Genomic DNA, 23,353 nt, shown 5'->3' on the forward strand with positions numbered 1-23,353 from the left:
AGGCTCTTGATCATGATCCTCTTAGTACCAAGTGCCACATGTTTGCTGGAAAAATCTAATGGAAAATTTAGCATCATGTGCACTTGTTCCAGTCCCAGTTCCAGCTAACTTAACTCCCTGAAGCATTTCATTATATCAGCATGAGTTTGTTTGGGGTCTATTCTTGAGATACTTAACACCTTCTCTCTGATCTTATTTCATCAAAATGTCTTTAATAAGTAGGTCAATCATTTATTATGATCCTTGCAAGGCAAGAAATATGGGGTAAGTCATTCATGCCTTCTGCTTCTGAAAAATCAGTCTGCTTTTCCACCTGTTGACGCCTACTGATTTTTGAGTTTACAACTAAATAGAGCTTACTTTGAACTTAGTGCCTTATCTATGCTGGGAACAAGAATGCTAACAGATGAGGACTGAGGACCGAAGACTCATGATCTACAGATAAACCAGTGGAAAAACAGCTTATCCACTTATTCAACATTTACTATGTGCTTAGCACTATCCTAGACTCTGTAAGGAACAGAAATTGCATCTGTCCTGCAGAGCTTGCAGTCTGGTTGGCAAGGTGGACTTGGAAAACATACACAGCCTGCTAATTCCTGTACTGGAGGCAAGCAGTTCTATGAAGCACTGAGGAGGCAGAAGTGGGAAAGAGACTGCATATCACGGAGGCTCTACATTGGCTGGATTTGTGATCAGGGGCAAATTATACCCCTACTTCAAGCCTCAGCTTCTCGAACAGGCAATTGGAATAACAATACAGTTCTTGCTCTTACAACTTATTTTTAAAGTTTAGATAAAGGCACATAGTTATGCTAAGACAGGAGCCATAAGTTCTGGAGGATTATTCGGCAGGATGGTGACTACAGTTAATAGCAATGTACCGTACACTTGAAGTTTGCAAAAAGGGTAGATTTTTCAGTGTTCTTACTGCAAAAAAGGGTAAGTATGTGAGGTGAAGGATTTGTTAATTAACTTGACTTCATCATTCCATAATGTATATACACATATCAACACCTTGTATTGTAACTAATGAATACATGCAATAAAAAAATAAATCAGGATGGAGCAACTGAGATATCTAGCACAGTGCCTGCCTCTCAAAGAACATTGATTGGAATGAATGATTTAACCCATCACATGTCCATAAATATGACTTGGAAAAAGAGCTCACCATTAGGCCAACGCCATGGCTCACTAGGCTAATCCTCTGCCTGCGGCACTGGCACTTCAGGTTCTAGTCCCAGTTGGGGTGCCAGTTCTGTCCCAGTTGCTCCTCTTCCAGTCCAGCTCTCTGCTGTGCCCCAGGAAGGCAGTGGAGGATGGCCCAAGTGCTTGGGCCCTGCACTTGCATGGGAGACCAGGAGGAAGCACCTGGCTCCTGGCTTCGGATCGGCGCAGTGCGCCGGCTGTAGCAGCCATTTAGGGGGTGAACCAACGGAAGGAAGATGTTTCTCTCTGTCTCTCTCTCACTAACTCTGCCTGTCAAAAAAAAAAAAAAAAAAAAAAAAAAAAGAGCTCACCATCAGTTGAGGCAATCAGAGCTGAGTCCTGAACAATGGGGCAGGAGTTGAGGAGAAGGAAAAGGGAGTACAAAGGTGTCGAGCATCTCCTTGCAAGATGGAAATGCAACTAGTGAAGGACAGAGGTAGAAACAGCAGGTGCACAAGCTGTCTGGATAAAAGAGGATTCTGTTGGGAATCAAAGGGTACCTATGCTGGTATCAGACTTCAGAGAGCCTTGAACACCACTTGGAGGTTCAGGAACATCAGAACTCAACAGGCATTAGAGCTCACCATGGGGACATCGAGACTTGACGAATTTACCCAGTGTCACATGTGTAGTAAACCTCTTGCCTGACAGTCTCATGTCATTCTAAATCAGGTGCTTTGCAACTCTGACAGTGTCCTCAGGGGCCACCACGTGGCAAAGGGGACAAAGAGTGTTAGGACCACGACCCAGATCATGTCACCTGGGCCTTCAAAGACTCTCCTACTATAAAAAAAAAAGGAAAAGAGATCCTCACCTCTCAGTAGCATGTTTGGTTTTTCTTGTTTGGTAGAATGAAGACTTTGAAGATTTTCAAGCAGTAAGCCTACATGAAGCAATGTTTCAGAACATGTGGACTTATTATTTTTCTAAGGAATAAAAGCAAGAGAGTCTTGCAATTTAAAGGGGAATGGAGGGCAAATGCTGGCCAGAGCCTCCTGGAAAGTCCAGCTTTTCACCGTGTTTTCTGCTTTAAAGATCTGTGGCTGCCTTAAAGTGCCCTCTAACTAGTGGTTACTTCACAAACAAACACCTAGCTGATTTAAGAATCAGGGATAACTGCTCCAGACACTCAGGGGACCCGTTACTTTTCCTAGTTGATGTTTAGACTCTCTTGCTCCTTCATGCCCTTAAGTCTTATTTAAGTTTGAAATGTTTCCAAGTGTTTTTCTTGTTGTATCCATGTTTGTTTTTACTCACAGAGCTGGGAGGCAAGTAATAGAAAAGGGGGAGGTGCAAAGAGGAAAACATATACATCAGCTCACAGATTAGAAAAGATGAATTTTGAATTAAAGATTATTCATCTAGTCGGTTTTCCATGGTCAAGAGTGATGCTCTATATTCAGATACCTTGTAAAGTTCAAAGCCGACTATCTGGGACCAATCTTTATTACACTCCAACCCCTACAATGCTAGAATCCTAGAAGGCATTCTAAGACTTTTGTGAAAAAACAACAAATAAATTGGTATGCTGTGCTTTGCGGTTTTATAGACCAGACCAGGAGTTACAGTGTGCAAATGTGTGTGCATGTATACATACATGTATATGCCTACTCATCTTTATACGTATGTGTGTGACGTGTATGCACATGTGTGTTCTTGTGTCCATATACATATGTATGTGTGCATCGTTGCTGCATGTATGTGGGTATGTACAAATATGTGTGCTTCTATTTTATTTAATCCTCAGACTCACTTTGCAGGTGAGGAAATTGACTCTGCATTTTGTCATTTGCTAGAGGTGCCTTACGTAAGACATGGCAAAGCTGATTTCAAACCAGGGCGATCTGACTCAAAAGACAGCATGTGAGGGGAAAGAGTAGAGTAGCAAAAATCCAGCCTCTAGAATATTCAGAAAGGCTTCTTTGACTTTAGTCTATCATTATAAAGGTCAGTAGAGAAATAAGAGGGGAAAAGCAAATGACCTAAGAAATAGAACATCAATGGATACTAACTGATGCATCCTTTGAGTAGCAAACTGCTCTGTCTCTACTTCTTTTTAGCTTTTTGTGCGAGAACCTGAAAAGAGGCTGGGAGTAAGAGGAGACATCCGCCAGCATCCTTTGTTTCGGGAGATCAATTGGGAAGAACTTGAAAGAAAGGAGATTGACCCACCTTTCAGACCTAAAGTGGTAAGGACTCACCCATGGGAACTTGTGGCTCCAGCCATTCTCCCTTCACTCATAGGCTGTCTGTCTATCCAAGTAGCCTTGAATCCCTATCAGGAGCCCCTTCTCCCCACCTAGACCCAACCTCTAGGAATAATGTGTGGGAAAGTGTTACTCTTGTTTGCACAATTTAATCTCTGCCATTGAAATGTACCTGCATGTTGAAAGAATTAGTGAGTTTACATGCCTGAGCTGGAATGTGTGTTTGTAAAGTGTGAGGCGTGGCTATCATAAGAGGTGGAGTTGTTGTATGTGATAGATACATACTTAATGACCTGGTCTGGATGGTCCAAATGTCCATATAATCCCTGTATGTTGTGTCAGGGAATATGGAATCTTTTTTCACAAGATATTTATTAAAGTTGATAGTTTATATAATATTTTCAATTTGTTCATATAACCATAATAGCAATTTTCAGGTTCCCTTTACTATTCAATGGAGAAAACATAGATTGGTGCTTAGAAAAATATAGGTCTCTAAAGTCCCATGTGGCTATCTCCTGGCAAAAGTCACTAACCTTATCATAAACAGAATGATCTGCTTCCCATGCAAGATGAACTGTCATACAGTGAAGACAAAAGTAAAACAAAGTTAAAGTTAAAAAAAAATTCTGGAGATGGAGAGTGGTGAAGGGTGCACAACAACATGAAAAATGGTTGAGATGATAAATTTTACATTTTATGTATTTTACCACAATTTTTTTGTAAAATTAATAAGCTAAGTGATAGGTTTTCCAGCTTCAACCATTCCTGGCGGTAGCTGGGATTATGGCAGTTCTTACCCAGGTAGACGTGGATCATCTCTGCTGTGTCTTTGCACAGGGTTGTGGGATTCACAGCCAAAAGTTGACCCTAGAAATGTTAGTTTTGAGAGCAAGTGACTGGTAGCAGCAAATGCCCCTTGCTCTCAGGATAAGGAGAGTGACTGTCAAAGTCCATCCCAAGCACTGAGGATGTTCTGAGACTTCAACAGGCTGGCCTCCTACTAGCTGTAGCAGTACCACATATAATGCAGGAGTTAATCACTGGTGATCAAATAAATTTTACACTGTTTTAGCTATCAGAGAGGTTTAATGCACCTTCCACTGCAGATGACAATTGGCTTGATATTTTCAATGCTGAAGTCATAATTTTGATCTAAGCTTTCCCTGTAGAAAAATTTTCATTTTGCCAGAGGGAAGGAATTTCCCCCAAGCTGTGATCTGTAGACTCTTGTTTGTAGACCAGAGGCCAGAGTCATTGACCTCACCAGCTCAGGGGCTCTTTTGAGGTTGGGAGGAGCCTACCTCTTGTTCAGGCCCATATATGTACGTCTGACTGACTTTTGGTAATGGCTGTTGTCAGTCTCAGAATGATGAGTTGTATACCACAAGGAACCTTTTTTTTTGTTCTGAGAACCACTGGACCAAGTGGTCTGAAAGGAGTTCATCCCAGTCCATGTGGCTAGAGGAATAGATGATGGTGAAGATGTTGATAACAGCACAGAAGTATATCATCTGCAAAATCCTGTCCTTCCTCCCTTCCCTGTGCTCCCACCCCTACCCACTTTACCTTGTCTGCAAAAAAAGGGACAGAGGTCAAATTTGGGCTCAGTACTTTTCCAAGGGTTGCCATTCCTGTTTCACATAACTGCTCACTGGAAACATTGGATGCTATTTGAAGACATTCAATGAAACCCCTTTACATGAACTTAATTATGGTATTAACAAATAGATGACTTGAAATCATAAAGATGTTCAGTAAAAGCCATCTGGGTGGGGAACCCATTTTCTGCCAAGGGCCATTTGGATATTTATTACATCATTCGAGAGCCATACAAAATGATCAATGTAAGAACTGGCCTGCTCTACATTTATTGAATTTCGAGTCCCACCTGCACTTGCCTTGGTAGAGCCAGACCAGATGATTTCAAGGGTACTTATATGGCCTGTGGACTGAATGTTCCCCATGTCTGAATGATCATCTACGGTATTACTTTGGCTGAGTTTATCTACAATGCCAACTTTGTTGTATACAGGTACTACTTGAGATTATGATGCATTTTGTGGCTAATTATCTTGCTTACTCCCCCCTCCTCCAATCTTGACCTAGAAATCACCCTATGACTGCAGCAATTTTGACAAAGAATTCTTAAATGAGAAACCCCGGCTGTCATTTGCTGATGGAGCATTGATCAACAGCATGGACCAGAACATGTTCAGGAACTTTTCCTTCATCAATCCAGGCATGGAGAGGCTCATCTCCTGAACCGCGTCTCTCCAGAGACACAAAGGAAGTCGCCCTCTCTCTCTTTGAACTGGCTCAAGCCACACCCCATGGGTCCCTTTTCCAACTTGGAAAAGAAAAGAAACACTCAACAATAAAGGCTAAGCCCTTTCAGCTCCTCACGTGACTTTTTATGTGTAGCAGAAACCAACTCTACGTCACTAACGACATGGCTCTCTGGTTCAGCTCCTGGCATCTTTCACAGTCACTCGTGAAGTTAGGTCATTACTAACCATAGTTATTTACTTGAAAGATGGCTCTCCACACTGTGAAAGATTGGAAACTTAGCAGTGCTCTAAATGATGACTCTTCACTTGGGCACCAACTACTGATCAATGAAATGCTTGATGAAGCAAGGAGCAGGCTGAGAACAAACCTTGTGAGACTGAAACAGCCCATTGCCTGGTGTGGTCATAGATCTCATTCAGCTGCAGACTAGTAACCACTAATTCCTTTTATTCTGTTCATATCTGTGGAAGTGGAAATGCCTGGAGACTGGAAACCCTGAATAGGTTTTTATGGGATTCTTCACAATAAACATAGCTTGTAACTTGAGATTTACAAATCCATTCATTCTGATTAGCCAGGGAATTCACAGGAAAGGGGAAGATGGAAAACAGAGAGCACTCACGTCACTGAGTGGGAAGGTTTATGAGAACACCTATCCTGGTTACCTTGTCAACATGGAAACCAGGTGTAGAGCCCAACAAATCCAAAATCATGTTACTCCTGCCAATGAAACCTTTCCATCCTTCCATCCGCAGTGAATTTCAGCACCAGTACAGTCACTCACTTACCATCCTCATGTTATAACAAGAAAAGAAATGAAGTGTGCACAGTTCTTCTGAGAGAAAATAAACCCAACCCCTGATCATACCATTACTGGTGATTTGATGACTTGTCTCCCTTTAGGCATCATTCAAGATGAATGACCCATGCATGCTATTTGTAGTACTCAGTCTCATTGAATCAGAAGTCTAAGTATACATTTTAAAGTATCTGTGTTGTTTGTATATTTTGATAAAATATTGTGACTTAATGACAAAAGTGGATGTGTAAAAAAGGAATAAAAAAGAAATATATGACTCTTAATAGTTTAATTCCCTACTTGTCACCCCCTGTCCCAAGAACTTGGTTCTGTCCTGTCAAGCATCAAGATGTGATTAGTTTTGAGTTGATATTTTGGAATCAGGAGTCAGCATTTTGCACAGTGGTTAGGATGACACTGGGATGCCCACATCTTGTATCAAAGGCCTGGGTTTGAGCCCTGGCTCTGCTTTTGATTCCAGCTTCCTGCTAATGCTTCCCCCTGGGAGGCAGCAGGTGACGATGACTCAAGTTTTGTATCCCTGCCACCCACATGGTAGCCCCAGATTAAGTTCCTGACTCCTGGCTGCAGCCTAGCCCAGCCACAGCTATTGAGGGTATTTGGGGAGTAAAACAATGGATGGAAGATTTTTCTCTGTCTGTCCCTGTGCCTTTCAAATAAATAAATAAATAATTTTAAAATTCAGAATTATAAAAAGAATTCCAAAATGGCAGAGAAATACAGACAACCTTTAATTGTTATCATTATATTCCTCTTCGTCTTTCCCACAAGATTTCTTGAAGGAGTGGTCTATGTGTGTTGCCTCTGTTTTTCCTCCACTCACATAGAGCTCTGCCTTCATATCCCTGTCTGCTAACACTACTTCCTGCACAGCTAAGTTCCTGCCAGCCCCTGTGGAATGCTCTCACCCAGCTCTCTGTGCAGGAAGGGCATTCTCTTTGACCTCCATGCCTCGGCTCCTCTGACACAGCGTTTTCCTGTTTCCTCCCTTCCACCTTTGAGTTCACCTTTGCTGACTCCTTTTTCTTCTCCTTCCCCAAATCCTTTCCAAATCCCGGTCCCCTTTTGCCCTTCAATACCCTTCGGTATTCTCCTTTCACCTCCCGCCTTTCAAAGATCACTCCATGCCAATAATCTCGAATGCACATACCTACTTCTAGCCTCTTCCACCTTCTACCATGGGATGACATGGCATGAAGGCCCTCATCAGATGACAGCACCATGATCCTGGACTCCCTAACTTTCCAGAACCATGAGACAAATACATTTCTTTATTAACTACCCATTCCCTGGTATTCTGCTATAGTAGTTCAACATGCGTGTCTTAGTCCATTTTGTGTAAGGGTTGAATGGTAGCCCTTCAAAAGATGCACCCACTCACTTGTATGCAAATGTGGCTTTATTTGGAAAAAGGGGTCCTTAAAGACCTTAAGATGATATCATCCTTATCATCCTAGTTGTAAGAGTGAGACCTAAAACACAGTGACAAGTGTCTCTATAAGAGAAAAGTAGATTTAACATAGACACACAGCAGAGAAGACCATGTGAAGATGTAGGCAGAGCTAAGACATGTGTGGCCATAAGCCAAGAAACACCTGCAGCCCTGGAAGTTGGAGGAAGTGAAAGAGGATCCCCCTCAGGAGCCTTCAGAGGAAACATGGCTCTACCAGCAACCTTGTCTTCAGAGCGTGAGCTCCCAGAGCAGTGAGGAAATAAATCTCTGCTGGTTTATGCCACCCATTTCATGGCCATTTGTCCCCAGCAGCCACAAGACCTTTACACACACTGTGTAATGAAACAAGCAGAGTTTTCAGGCTGGGCTGCAGTGAGGTTTATGTGTTCCCACCCTGTAGGCACTACAAATGCAAACAGCAAAAAGCATCATGTTCCTGCAGGCTTGTCAGGCTTGTCTTCTGACACAGCCTCCCACAACGTTTGTCTCCGTGAGCTCCCCACTGCAGCTCTTAATCACCTTTGCATTTTTCTCCCATGTCTCATTTCTCTCCTACTTTTTCTGCACCTGCCTTGAAGATCCTTCTCTAGGGTGGTGAAGCTCATGGTACTGCTAAGTCAGCAACCAGTCCTTACTGGAGGTGAACATCCGCACCATGGCTGTGCCTTATAAACTCGGGTCAGTATTTAGAGTGACAAAGTTCCTCTCCTTCACCAATCTTTAGATAGGTTTGTCTGAGACTGAGTAGGCCCTGTCTGTGGACATGCCCTGAAGAGCCCAGTTTTTCCCAGGACCCTGCTTAGTGCATCCAGAAGCCTCCATTCTCAATAGCCCATCAAATTCTTCCTCTTCTGCCGTTTCTCCAGTGATATCTGATTACCCTGACCTGCCTACAGCAGGAACTCTTTCAAGGCAGTTTACCCAGAATTCCTTCTGCCCCTGAGAACAGATTTCCCCTAAAAAGGCTTTTAAGCATTCAAGAGAGACGCCCACTGAGACCTATTTGAGGTGTGTCCTGGCAGAGATATTAATCTTATGAACTAGGAGACCACTCTTGTGGCACAGCAGGTTAAGACATCACCTGTGTTGGCAGCATCCCATGTCAGAGCGTTTGTTCAAGTCCCAGCCGCTCCACTTCCCATCCAGCTCCCTGCTAATGCTCCTGGGAAAGCAGCAGAAGATGGTCCAAGTGCTTGTATCCCTGCCACCCACATAGGAGACCCAGATGGAGTTGTAGGCTGTTGGCTTTGGCCTGGCACAGCCCCAACCTTTGCAGCCATTTGGGAAGTGAACTAGTGGGTAGACAGTCTCTCTCTTTCTCTTATCTCTCCCTCTCTCTCTGTAACTCTGCCTTTCAAATAAATAAATATTTTTTTAAAAAAAGGAGTATCTCCATCAGTACCCCTCATGCCTTGCCTTACTGATTTTCTATCCACTAACCCCTCCACTCTACACCTTGGCTACAAATTCCCACTTTTCGGGGCCAGCATTCTGATGTAGTGGGTTAAGCTGCTGACTGTGACACCAGCATCACATATGGGCACTGGTTCAAGTCCTGGCTGCTCTGCTTCTGATTTAGCTCCATGTTAATATACCCTGGAAAGCAGCAAAAGATGGCCCAAGTGCTTGGTCCCGTACCACTCATGTGGGAGGCCTAGAAGCAGCTCCTGGTTCCTGGGCATTGCAACCATTTGGGGAATGAACCAGCAGATGGAAGATCTCTGTATCTCTATCGCTATCTCTATCTCTATCTTTGTCTCTGTCTCTATTTCTGTCTCTTCTCTCTTTTACTGTCTCTCCCCCTCTCTCTATTTACTCCTTTTTTTTTTTTTGACAGGCAGAGTGGACAGTAAGAGAGAGACAGAGAGGAAGGTCTTCTTTTGCCGTTCGTTCACCCTCCAACGGCCGCCGCAGCCGGCACACTGCGGCCGGCGCACCACGCAGATCCGAAGGCAGGAGCCAGGTGCTTCTCCTGGTCTCCCATGGGGTGCAGGGCCCAAGCACTTGGGCCATCCTCCACTGCACTCCCTGGCCACAGCAGAGAGCTGGCCTGGAAGAGGGGCAACCGGGACAGAATCTGGCGTCCCGACCGGGACTAGAACCCCGTGTGCCGGCGCCGCAAGGCGGAGGATTAGCTTAGTAAGCCGTGGTGCCGGCCTTTCTATCTACTCCTATTTAGAGTAACTAAATAAATCTTTTAAAAAAAAAAAAAAAGGTCTGGAAATTTATCTATTTTAAATTCCCACTTTTCTTTGTTGCATTTGGGATTGAACCCAATCTATTTCTCCTACTGCAAACTCCCACTGTGACAGTCCCTTTGAAGTTGTCCTTTTTACCACCATTGACAAATGTCAGGATAAGTTTTCTTCTGTAGAACCAAAGATCACAGTTATGACTGTGTTATAAGTGTCCCGGAATTACGAATATTTTAGTTGTCCTCCTGGTACCAGGCTTGCTGCCACACAGTCCTGAGAGATTGTTGCTGCCCTTCTTGCTGCAGAGACTGATGACCCCACATGTAAGCTGAGAGCAGGTGGATTGTGAGACTGTGTACTTTGTGGGAACAAGGTAGGTTTGAAAACTAGACAACGATGAGGTTTTTAAAATGCTTTTTTAAAATCTACTTGAAAGCCAGAGCAACAGGAAGAGGAAGAGGGAAAGAAAAAGACAGATATATATATATATGTGTGTGTGTGTGTGTGTGTGTGTGTGTGTGTATATATATATATATATATATATATATATCTTCCACCCACTGGTTCACTCCCCCTGAATTTCTATAGTCAACATGAGTGAACAGGCCAAAGCCAGCAGCCTGGGACTCCATCCAGGTCTCTTCTGTGAATGACAGGGACCCAGGCGCTTGAGCCTCCCAGGATGCATTAGCAGGAAGCTGGATCAGAAATAATGTAGATGGGACTTGAACCAGACATTCCAGCATGGGTTGTGGGTTACCCAGGGTAGCACAGTGCCCACCCCAAAAAAGCATGAGTTTAAAGCACAGCTCAGCCATTTATATACTTTTCAACACTCAGGAAGAAGTTGCTTACCTTTCTGAACGACATTTTATCCCCTGTAAAATGCAATTCATGTCTTCATTACGGAGTCCATTGTCCCTACATGGAGCCCCTTGTTCATATGGTAGGGCTCATTTACTGTATCATGCGGCCCTTGTCGATACCATAGATCTTACTGTCCATTTCATGGGGCTCATTGTTCATACCCAGTCCCATGAGCCTGTAGTGCATATCATGGAGCCCTGTCCATACCTGGGAACACCTTATCTAACCATTGCGTGGAACTTGTTGTTTATACCATGTTAGGTTGTTGTGAGTATGAGAGATGTTGGAGGGACAGTGTCCAGCAGAGTGGAGAGACTTAGTGGATGCTGCCTAATGAAGAGTTACTGTGATACTCTCCAGCTGGTCATGAACCTGATGGAAGATATATATGAAAGCACAGCAGAAGTTTTGTGAGAATATGGAATTAAAGATAAGTTTATTTTTGTCAAACATTTGAAATCCATGCCTTTTTTCCATAATATGCTTTTCCATGAACTTTTTCAGGAGTGTGTGTGTATGTGTGTGTGTGTGTGAGATATATATATATATATATATATATATATATAGTGTGTGTGTGTCTCATAAGTCAAATCAACAAGCAAAATAATTCTTGATAATCTGAGAGTGCTGCAGCTGGCCACCCTGACTGTATAGTGTAACATGGCAGGGCAGAAGAGGGCTGAGCAACATTAGTGTGAGGATATTACGTTTAAAAGGCTTATCTCCAGCATGAGCGTTTGGTGCAGTGGTTAAGATGTCACTTGGGATGCCTGCATCCTGTATGCAAGCGCCAATTCAAGTCCTGGCTCCTCCACTTCAGATTCTAGCTTCCTGCTAAGTGTGAAACCGGGAGGCAGCAGATGATGGCTCAAGTGCTAGGGTCCCAGACACCCACATAAGAGACCCAAACTGAATTCCTAGCTTCTGGCTTCAATTTGGCCCAGCTGTGGCTGTTGCAGGTACTTGGAAATTGAACCAATGAATGAAAGATCTCTCTCTCTCTGTCTCTGTGTCTCTGACTCTCCCTCTCAAATAAAATGAAAATAAATAAAATTAGATAAAGAAGTGCATATCTTCTGATTACCAGATGGTCTTTAAGTTCACAATAGGTTGTTGATACAATTTCTTCTGTTAGTTCCCCATCCCACCACCAGCCAAAAGAAGATTTTTGTAACCTGTACTATCTCTGTTCCAGAATCATTCCAATCCTGGACAATGTGTGAACAAACACATAAAAATAACAACCTTGTTGCTCCATATTAAAAACAAGGGAAGCGGGGTTGACAATGTGGTGTAGAAGGTTAAGCTGCAGCCTATGATGCTGGCATCCCGTTTGAGCACCAGTTTGAGTCCCAGCTGCACCACTTCTGATCCAGCTCCTTGCTAATGTGCCTGGGAAAACAGCTGAAGATGACCACGTGTAGTGGATGGAGGATCTTCCTCTGTCTTTCCCTCTCTAACACTGCCTTTCAAGGAAATAAATAAATCTTTAAAAAAGAAAAAGAAGAAAAGAAGGGAAGTGATTTTTCCCTACCATCCCCTTTTCATTCAGAATCTTTTCTTTTCCAAATATATGTAAATCATTATTATGGCTTAACCTCTGGCTAGTTTCACAAGGGTCTGGGAACCATATTTTGAATAGCTACCAAGAGATATCCTTGGGCTGGCATTGTGGTGTAGCAGGTAAGGCTGCCACCTGCAGTGCCAGCATCCCATATGGGCACTGGTTTGAGTCCCAGCTGCTCCACTTCTGATCCAGCTCTCTGCTAAGGCCTGGGAAAGCGGTAGAAGGTGGCCCAAGTCCTTGGGCCCTGCACCCACGTGGGTGACCCAGAAGAAGCTTCTGGCTCCTGGCTTTGAATCAGCAGAGCTCTGGCCTTTGTGACCATCTGGGAAGTGATGGTCTCTTCCTCAAACTCTCAGTAACTATGCCATTCAAATAAATAAATAACTCTTTTTAAAAGAGCGAGAGATATCCTGTGGGAAGTGGGAGCATAAATTTGGTGGGTTCTTTGTTCTGAATTGCAAAACTACATTTTGTCCCAAATATCTGATAAGTTGGTTTCCCCCTCCATAAAGCCAGCACAAATGATCCTACTAATTGCCTTGAAAAGTTAGAATGCTATGTACACCAAATACTGCCATCCATTCCTCTTCCCTGCAGGCCGGTGATTAGCTGGCTAAGTATGCAGGCAGCTACAGGAGGCATGTGGTTCCTTTCTGCCTGTGATCTCTTAGCCTGAGCTAAGAATAAGCTATTGCTTATTCAACAGCAAAACTGGTTTTCTTTCTCTACTACCTTTTCAAATAGGTTTTCTGGGTTAAAAGAAGTTGTTTTCTTTTTCCAATCATATTTCTCTAACACCAGCTTCTCCTGGTTATCAATATTAAGAGAAAATTCGGAAAGATGCAAGAATTATTCTGCCTGCCTGCCTGCATTAAAGGAAGATAGGAAGAGTCCGTCCAGTTTGTCCTAAAGATACACTGTCATGAAAATAATCCTAATACTGCATTTGAAAGTGCACTCTTTGCTTTTTTCTGAGATACGCTACTAAAAATGATAAACCTGTTTAGCAGGTCTGTTATTCTTCAAATATTTGTCCGCTCCGTAATCCTAGAGCCAGTCAATGAATATGTATTGCATGCTTACTATGGACCTCTAAGAGCCTAGCTTGTGTACAGGATCCTCCCTGAAGAACTGCATTTTTCTCCTGTTCCCTTTAACATCTAAGACATATCCTGCTTAATATAACGGCCACAGTTTGGTGACTGGGACTGTCAGATACGTGCTATTTTATCCACCTGTCTTTCTCCCATAGACTAGTACTTTTATTCTTCCATGGTAGAAACATTCCTCCAGCATTTATTCATGGCTGTCTCTGTGGCTATTTCTGCTGTTCCCTTCCAGAGTGCTCTTCACCCTCGGTTCTGGAAAAGCAGAGGCGCTGGGTTACCTAGGTTCTAGTTGATTAGCTGTTGTCTTCCTTGCAAAGACTGCACAGATGGGGTTTTGCCTTTAGGGAGCAGTAAGCATGTCAGTGCACCAACTTAACCCCATGTAATAACAGAGTTAAAAGACTGAGAAGTACCTGGAGCCAAATTTCCACTGTGGTGACTACTTTCAAAAGAGCTGAGATGTCATTCTATAGACGAGGTGGAGCCATTGATAGTATCACACCAACAAAGCACAGTGAAATCCTCAAAGTGAAACTGCCAAAAGCATCACATTTTGAACTATAAAGAAGATGAAGCAAATAATCTCGCTATATGATACTAGCCTTATATGAAGGCATTTCAACGGTTGTGGAAAAAAACTAAAAGATAAGTTTATTTTGGTACCAAAAAGAGACTTTTAAAATATGCATTGTTCTTTTCATAGCATGCATTTTCCATGAATTTTTTTTTAAGATTTATTTATTTCATTGGAAAGGCAGGTATACAGAGAAGCAGAGGCAGAAAGAGACACAGAGAGAGAGAAACTCTTCCCTCTATCCACTGATTCACTCCCCAAATGGCCACAATGGCCGGAGCTGAGCCAATCTGAAGCCAGGAGCCAGGAGCTTCTTCCAGGTCCCCCACACCGGTGCAGGGGCCAAAGAACTTGGACCATCTTCTACTGCCTTCACAGGCCATAGCAGAGAGCTGGATCAGAAATGGAACAGCCAGAACTCAAACCAGCGCCCATATGGGTTGCCAGCACCACAGACAGAGACTTTACCTGCTATACCACAGTGCAGGCCACCATGAATTGTTTTTTAAAGAATCATCTATCTGAGGGCTGGCACTGTGGTGTAATGGGTAAAGCCACTGCCTGCAGTGCTGGCATCCCCTAGGGGCACCAGTTCAAGTCCTGGCTGCTCTACTTCTGATCCAGCTCTCTGCTATGGCCTGGGAAAGCTGTAGAAGATTTTCCAAGCCCTTGTGCCTCTGCACCCACACGGGAGACCCAGAAGAAGCTCCTGGCTCCTGGCTCCTGGCTTCAGATAGGCACAGCTCCAGCCATTCGGCCACTTGGGGAGTGAACCAGCAGATGGAAGACCTCTCTGTCTCTCTCTCTCTCTGCCTCTTCTTTTCTCTCTGTGTAACTCTTTCAAATAAATAAATAAATATTTTTAAAAAAGATTTATCTATTTGGAAAGCGCAGTTACACAAACACAGAGAGAGAGAGAGAGAGAGAGAGAGAGAGAGAGATATCCTCCATCTGGTGGATCACTCCCCAAATTCCTACAACAGCCAGGGCTGGGCTAGGCTGAAGCCAGCAGCCAGGAACCTCCTCCGGGTGCCCCATGTGAGTTCAGAGGCACAAGCCTCTGGACCATCCTCAGCTGCCTTCCCAGGTGCATTAACAGGGAGCCAGATCAGAAATGGAGCAGTAGGGACTCAAACCAGAGCCCACATTGAATGCCAACATCACCTGTCGCATCTTCACCCACTACATAACAACGCCCATTCCTTTGCATTAACTTTTTAAAGGTCCCTTATACTTGTTCTTCGTGGATCCTCATTTTACATGTTTCTGTTGAATGAACAAGCACCTGCATATCCCAACCCTTTGCACTCTCAGATCCTTTTAATAGATGAAAGAAACTATGGGTAGATGGGCACTTATCAAGAAAATGAGTGACAGAGGAGCTGAACCTGAATTTGATTTCAAAAAAACTGTACTCCCCCAGTCTTTTGGTTTCTCCCCCTCCTTGTGATCTTAGGCCCCATAACCCTGGCAACCTATGACAAAGAGCTTTGTGCTATTCCCCCAAAGGAAAGACCACAGTAGCTGCCCTTTGCTGGTGCCCTGAAGATGCCCTACTTCCATCACTAGGGTAAACAGAAAGTCAAGCACTCAATGTTCTCTGCAGAACAAAGATCTGACTGCATCTGTGTCATTCTGCCTGCACAGAGAGCCATCTACAAAGGACTCAGCACCTTAATGTATTTGTTACATTTGCTAAAGAAAAAAATACCCAGACACTTGTTCAAATGATAAGGCAAACTTCATTCAGGATTACCACAATAGGTAGAGGGAGGATTACAATGAACCTTGCAGTATGAGAGAGAAATTGGGTTCTGGACACAAGAAAAAGTGAGAATTTATAGTCAAGGAGCAGGGTAGGAGTGTGTAGATGGAACACTGTTGAGAGAAAATATCAAGAGTGTGTGTTGGGGCAGTCCCAGAGATTCCTAGCTAAATCAAACTGCCAAGATTTTTGCATAAAACAGTACCAAGGTGAGAGACACCCTGTGGTGCGGAAAGAAAGAGGAGTTTAATCCAATATCAAGGAAGTCCAGCATAGCAAGATTCTCACTAAAACTGAGTCATGCAAGACATACAGAAAACTCCAAAACTTGAGCCCTCATCGGGAGGAAGATTCAGGGGAGCCTGACAGAATTTTGTTAGTGGACTACACTGTGGCATAGCAGGTAAAGATGCTGTCTGAAGTGCTAACATCTGATATGGGCGCTGGTTCCAGACCTGGTTGCTCTACTTCCTTTTTTTTTTTTTTCTCCAAACAGCATAAGTAGCAATTTATTTCACTTTTATACAAAGTACTGAAGACAAATACTCCCTTTCTTCTAACTGAATTCACATAACGAATTGCTTCTTTTATGTGTTACTAGTACTTTGTAAATAAATATATATTTAATTGATAGGGTTGCTCTACTTCCAATCCAGCTCCCTGCTAACATGCCTTGGGAAAACAGTGGAAAATGGCCCAAGTGCTTGGGTTCCTGCACCCACGTGGGAGACCTGAAAGACGCTCCTGACTCCCGGCTTTGGCCTGGCCCAGCCCTGACTATTGTGGCCATTCAGGGAGTGAACCAGCAGATGGAAAACCTCTCTCTCTCTCTCTCTCTCTCTCTCTCTCTCTTTCTCTAACTCTCTAACTCTGACTTTCAAACAAATAAATAAATATTTAAAAAAAGAATTTGGTTAAGCAGAGACTATGGCACAAGGAATTTTAGAACAAATCTGAGCTCAGGTTTATTTGGGGCCAACACCACATTCTTGGCCTTTTCAGAAGAACTGTAGCTCTTTCTGATGCAAGAAAACTGATCAGTATCTCATCTCATGCTCATAAACTTGGGGTCTCTGGGTCACAAGCTTATCATTGCTGTTCAAGTAAACGCTACCTTTTCCTGAGACCTACATCTTCTGGGACTGTAAATCTTGCACACGTTTCCTCTAGACAGGTGTGGAAATGCTCAGAACGCTTTGGATCCATGTTGGCTTATTTCATGATCCACAAAGCAGCTTTTGTAAAGAAAGCATACTTGACATATTCATACACTCAAGCTCCCACACAGTCTTTACTGCACACGAAATGGTTAGTGATGGTCTGATTTTTATTTAATAGCATAAAAGTGTGGCATTAACCTCACTCAGCTCTGGAACTCTTCTCACTTCGATCACTGAGCTCAATTTACTGCTCAGGCTTTCCTGTCTTCTTCCAGGAAAGGAGGGATGAAGGACGGTGGCCATGACCTCCTAAATTAATAAAGGTGATTTTCAGATCTGGAGGACATGTAACTGTCCAATCCATCAGTTTGTGTTTGAGGACATGGAAGCTTCCAGAAGACTAGTGGCAACCCTGAAACCACTGTTGGGAAGTAATCCTCAAAGAGGCCCACTCCCGGCGCCTTCAGTTGGGTCCTTATGACCTAGCACACTGCTTTCTCAACAATTTAGAGCAATATAAGGATTCTAAGCTTTCTGGATCAGCACTTTGACTTGCGAAAGGGGAGTAGGTTAAGAACTAACATTATTAAAAGCTTTGTAAGCCATTTGGAGTGTAGACACACCATAACCCCCTGAGTTACAACTGCGTTCCCACTTCTCTAGCCTGTTTCACAGCTGAGTCACACAGCCAGGCATTAGCTACGATAGAGTTTGAGACTGGGTCTCTCCAATCACAGAGCTCCAGATTTCACCCCACCCACATGAGTCCTGCCCCTCTCTCCTTGGAACAGAACTGGACACACATTCTTCTCACGGGGGAGGTGATTTTGCCACAGGTTTCATGCCTCACCATCAGCCTCCATCCATTGCACCTACCACCTCAACTTCTCTGCACACAAAGTAGCATCGGCAACACCCTTAGGGCCTTCAAGTTTAACACGTGCTCTGTTGAGCGCTCTCAGCACCTTCTTTAATTCCCCAGCACTGCTCATTAATAAAAGCAGGGGCAGGACAGTGAGTATCTGTAGTTACAAACAGTGATGCTATGCTCATTCCACTCTCAGAGCTCCTCTGCCCACTATCTCAACAAATCAGTCTTCTTAATAAGTCCTTACTGAAGCACTGAGAAAATGCTAAGGATACCAGGCCTCCCTTTCCCTCATACACAGACCAGAAGAGCACAAGCAATTCCTTGCAGAGTGGAGAAAATCAGGAGGTGGAGGTGATGTGACATTGTTGCAAAAGGTGAAATGTCACCAAATTGTGTCACGGAGCAAATGGCAGCCCTGACCCCTGAGGCTGGTGACTAACTGCACTAGTTAATCTCATCAGTCCAAGATCTTCAAAGAGACACTTGTAAAACCTGGGTTTGCTCGCCTGACACGTAGTAAGCCAATCTGGCATCAGCATGGTGGAAGAAAGTAGCTGTTTATTTCACAGTGCACAGAGCAAGGGATTGGATCAATGACAACGCTGGAGTATGAAAGGCCTATTGGATATCATACTAGAGCAACAAACATTTTTGAGGTTTAAAACCAAACCAATGTGTAAGAGATTATCCCCATTCTTAGGAAATGGACACTGGAGTATTCAGGCATAAGGAATCATGATTTTCTTCAGTGGTTCAGGAAGAATATCAAGAGTACAAAAGATAAAGCGTGTGAAGTAAAATGTTGAAAGGTAAATCCAGCAGTGGATATTTGGGTATTCTTTGTACAATTTTTATCTTAGAAATGCTTATAAATTTGAAATAATTTCTATATTAAACATTTGTAAAAACATTCTTCTGATTGCACCAATCATTAGGAATAGTACTTATTGGTTCTTTTATTTTGCCCCAAATGCTTCTTGGACTTTCCCTTCCTCAGAGTTTCAAGCTGGCTGCAGCATCTTGAAAAGGCCATGGATTTAGCACCAGAACAGTGGATTTAGCACCAGACCATGGATTTAGCACCATACAGTTTTTATGTTTGCAAGGATCATTTTAGATCTTTTCTTTGTAACTTTTTATTTCAGAATAACTTTAAATTTACAAAACAAGAAAGAATGAAGTTGTACACAATGTTCCCATATACCCCACACCCACTTTTCCCTATTGTTAACCTTATATTAGTATATTTGCCATATCTATAAATCATACTCAGCTTCTCCTATTATTAACATCTCACATTAATAAAATACATTTGTCACAGTTGATGAACCACGCCCAATTTCCTCTATTTTTTAAATCCAAATGTTCAGAATAAGTTTTTCTTTCTTTTTTTAGCTCCCACACAGGAGGGAAAGTATGTAATAGTTTTCTTTCTTTCTCTGACTTACTCCACCATGTTGTCCTCTAGTTCTATTCATTCTGCTGCAAACGACAGGATTTCATTCTTGCTAGGGTCAATAGTATTCCAGTGTGTGTGTGTGTGTGTGTGTGTGTGTGTGTATAGGTATGTATCACATTTTCTTTATCCACTCATCTTCTGATGGATACCTTGGTTGATTTCATCTCTTGGTTATTAATAACAGAGCTTCAATAAACAAGGTGGAGCAGGTGTCTCTTTGACAAAAAGATTCCATGTCTTTGAGATGTATACCCAGTAGTAGAATTGTTGGGTCACAGGATAGCTCATTTAAGTTCTTTACATCATAGTTTACACATTTGCAAAAACAGAGCATAAGATATACCTCAGAGGCAAGAATTTTAAAATTAAAGATATATCAAGCTGTTGAATAAACTCTAGAGTACCACACAAATCTCAGGAAAGGTCACCACCCTCCACTCCCTATGAAGTTCCAGGTTTGAATCTACCCTGGGAGTCATCCTGGATGCGTATAACCCTCACCTCCCCCCAAGTCTTTCCCAGTTGCCCCACAGAAGTCTCCTTCCGTCCTCTTCCCTCTACATCCAGCTCCATAATCTTAGTTCCACTTCTCATTTCCTCCTGCCTGGATCAATACAATGTAAGTAGCATCAAAAAACTGCTTCTTGCCATTTGCTTCAATATTTCTGTCCACTATCCCCCCCTTTTTTTCCCCAGATCTTGGGGCAAGCATTATCCAGAATGAGATTTGAGATTCTTGATCCTCTTCACAAACTCTGACAGAGACAATCTGTAGAAGAAAAACAAATGGAAAATTCAGGAATCTGGAAAGAGTATTTGTTGGCTTGAGAAAGGCCCACTGACTTTATTAAAGAAGTCAGCATAGCAAAATACTTGAGATTTGTAAGATACTGGAAATGTCAATAGGCTCTTTCAACCCAAAGACATGTTCACTCATGGGATCAATTAGCCTTCATGAAGGCAAAGCAGCAGCCTTTGCAATTTTCTCATTATTCATCAGTAGGGGAAAAAATGATCTTAATGAGAATGAATAGTGAGGTAGCCTGAGAGTTGACAGTAAAAGTATTTATGTTCCAGGAAACTGGAAAGAAATAAGGAACAATAATTATTTGGCTAAATTTGGAGAAAGAGCTAGAAAATACATCATATTTAAAAGTTTTCTTTTAATGTAAATTTGGTGACAGCTACAATATTAAAAATGGTCTACTTCACTCCCAAACAGTTAGAAAGGGAAATAGAAGAAAGAAAATCTAAGAAAACAGTTACAAATGCATAGTAAATGTAAATACAATAAAAGGGAAGAATAGAATCAAGCATAGCACTAATCACAATTTATGCCAATGAGGTAAACTTTTCTAATAAAACAGAGTCTCAGGCAGATTGAAAGGAGAGAAAAAACAACCAGGCCCTATGCCATGTAGGAGGAGTAGACCTAAAACAAAATCACAAGAAATGTTGATAATGAACTAAGAAAGGATGTACTAGGCAAATGTAAAAGGAAAGAAAAGTAGAGGAAGAAGAAGTGAAAGGACAGGAGAAAAGAAGGAAGAGCTAGAATGAGTAAACCAGACCCTGACATCAGTTAAGGTGATAAAACAGAGTCTATTCCGGAATGGCAATAGGTGAAAAGAGACCTCAGAATATAGAAGTGGGTTCAATTCCAAACACAATGCGGACAACTGGGGATGAATAACCAAGGAGTAGGGTGGTAATCAGCAGGGGAAATACCACTGAGCAGACATCAGGGTAAGAGTTCTGCTGGTGACTGAACAGGATGATCAGACATCGCATGAGGAATTTGGTCCAATATCAAGGACTATCAGATACCAGGAAGGCAGAGTCCAGCTAAACCTACCTAACAGAATTTTTGTCAAAACAGAATGATGCAAAGATGGAAATGAAATTCCTAAGTTAAGGCCTAGTCAGAAAAACAATTGAGAGAGGCCTGGCTGGAAGTTTTGTCAAGAAGAGGTTCTTTGTCAAGAGGAAGGGAAAAAAAGAAAGGAAAATCTCAAGTATGGTACTATTAGTATCAGGTAAAATAGAAATGAAACAAAGACTTCCAACCGAAATATGAGAGAATGCTTAAAAGTTGATGGAAAATGAAATTAAAAATAAAAGTAAGACATAAGCATAAACTTTCTCAAGTTCCAGCAAGTTAAAGGTACTTTTGAAAGCAACGATTCGGGATGGCACTGTGGCACAGTAGCTTAATCCTCCACCTGCAGTGCCAGCCATCTATATGGGCACTGGTTCGAGTCCTGGCTGCTGCACTTCCAATACAGCTCTCTGCTATGGCCTGGGAAACCAGTAGAAGATGGCCCAAGTACTTGGGCCCCTACACCTGCATGGGAGACCCAGAAGAAGCTCCTGGCTCCTGCCTTTGGATCAGCCCAGCTTCGGCCATTGCGGCTATTTGGGGAGTGAACCAGAGAATGGAAGACCTTTCTCTCTGTCTCTCCTTCTCACTGTCTGTAACTCTGCCTCTCAAATAAATAAATAAAATCTGAAAAAAGAAACAGAAAGCAATGAAACCAACTATTTGGTAAATTCCTGAAAAATTGGGGATCTTAGGGATTTAGTCTTGTCAATGCAGTATTGTTTAGATTAACTGAAGAAAAATGGGTGCCCTTTAAAGATTTTTTAAAAATAGGAAACAAAAAGCAGACAGGAGAGAGGAGCCAAACCAAGACTGTAAGCTGGATGCTAGCGATTTCCCACTGAAGCTCCTGCAAAATCGTCCTTATTTGAGGAATGAGCAGGAGTTTTGTCAGGGGAGAGAAGGACCCTTTGGGCAAGTGTGGAGCATTTGTTTGCTAAGGTTGACTAACTTTCTTAAAACATTCTCCCAAGAAGCTGACATTATCATTCTCTGGCTCTCTAGAAAGTCAGTAAGAAAAAAGCCTTGAGCATCCAAAAAGGAAAAAAAAAATGCTTGCATATCCTTTGTTCTCAACCAGTCCAGTTTTGCTTTGAGGGCACTGCTTCTACCTCTTGGTAGCCATCACTTTGTGCTTTGTCTTCTGGATGATACTGGTAAAGGGGTGGCTCATCTCCTGTCACAATTTATCAAAGAAATGCTTCAGGAGCTTGAACAGTCATCAATGAATGCTCTCTGCTTGTGGAAAGCTGATCCAGGCACAATAGTTTTGGCACTTATCAAGAAGAAAGTTTGGGGGCTGGCGCTGTGGTGCAGTGGGTTAATGCCATGGCCTGAAGCACCAGCATCCCATATGGGCACAGGTTCAAGACCCGGCTGCTCCACTTCCGATCCAGCTCTCTGCTATGGCCTGAGCAAGCAGTAGAAGATGGCCAAGTCCTCGGGCCCCTGCAGCCACATGGGAGACCAGGTAGAAGCTCTTGGCTCCTGGCTTCGGATCAGCACAGCTCCAGCCATTGCAGCCAACTGGGGAGTGGACCATCGGATGGGAGACCTCTCTCTCTCTCTCTCTCTCTCTCTCTCTCTGCCTCTCCTCTCTCTGTGTAACTCTTTCAAATAAATAAATAAATCTTAAAAAAAAAAAAAAGGCCAGCGCCACAGCTCAATAGGCTAATCCTCCGCCTGAAACGCTGGCACCCCGGGTTCTAGTCCCGGTTGGGGCGCTGGATAATGTCCCGGTTGCTCCTCTTCCAGTCCAGCTCTCTGCTGTGGCCCGGGAGTGCAGTGGAGGATGGCCCAAGTCCGTGGGCCCTGCACCCGCATGGGAGACCAGGAGAGGCTCCTGGCTTCAGGCTTCGGATCAGCATGGTGCGTCGGCTGCAGTGGCCACGGCAGGGGGGTGAACCAATGGATAAAAAGGAA

At 43.1% G+C, this 23,353-nt stretch overlaps 1 protein-coding gene across 10 annotated transcripts in view; it reads left to right on the forward strand.

Annotated features, from left to right (window-relative positions):
* The window catches only part of PRKCQ (protein kinase C theta), a 152,783-nt gene extending 145,989 nt beyond the window's left edge, over positions 1-6,794 (forward strand). For all 10 annotated transcript variants that reach the window (XM_051821575.2, XM_051821580.2, XM_051821578.2 and 7 more), the window contains 2 exons: positions 3,273-3,401; positions 5,529-6,794. In XM_051821575.2, the coding sequence (XP_051677535.1) occupies positions 3,273-3,401; positions 5,529-5,684 (285 nt within the window). In that variant the 3' untranslated portion in view covers positions 5,685-6,794. The remainder of the gene's footprint in view (positions 1-3,272; positions 3,402-5,528) is intronic.
* Positions 6,795-23,353: the final 16,559 nt, after the last annotated feature.

This window comes from Oryctolagus cuniculus, chromosome 13 (assembly GCF_964237555.1).
Source record: "Oryctolagus cuniculus chromosome 13, mOryCun1.1, whole genome shotgun sequence".
NCBI lineage: Eukaryota > Metazoa > Chordata > Mammalia > Lagomorpha > Leporidae > Oryctolagus > Oryctolagus cuniculus.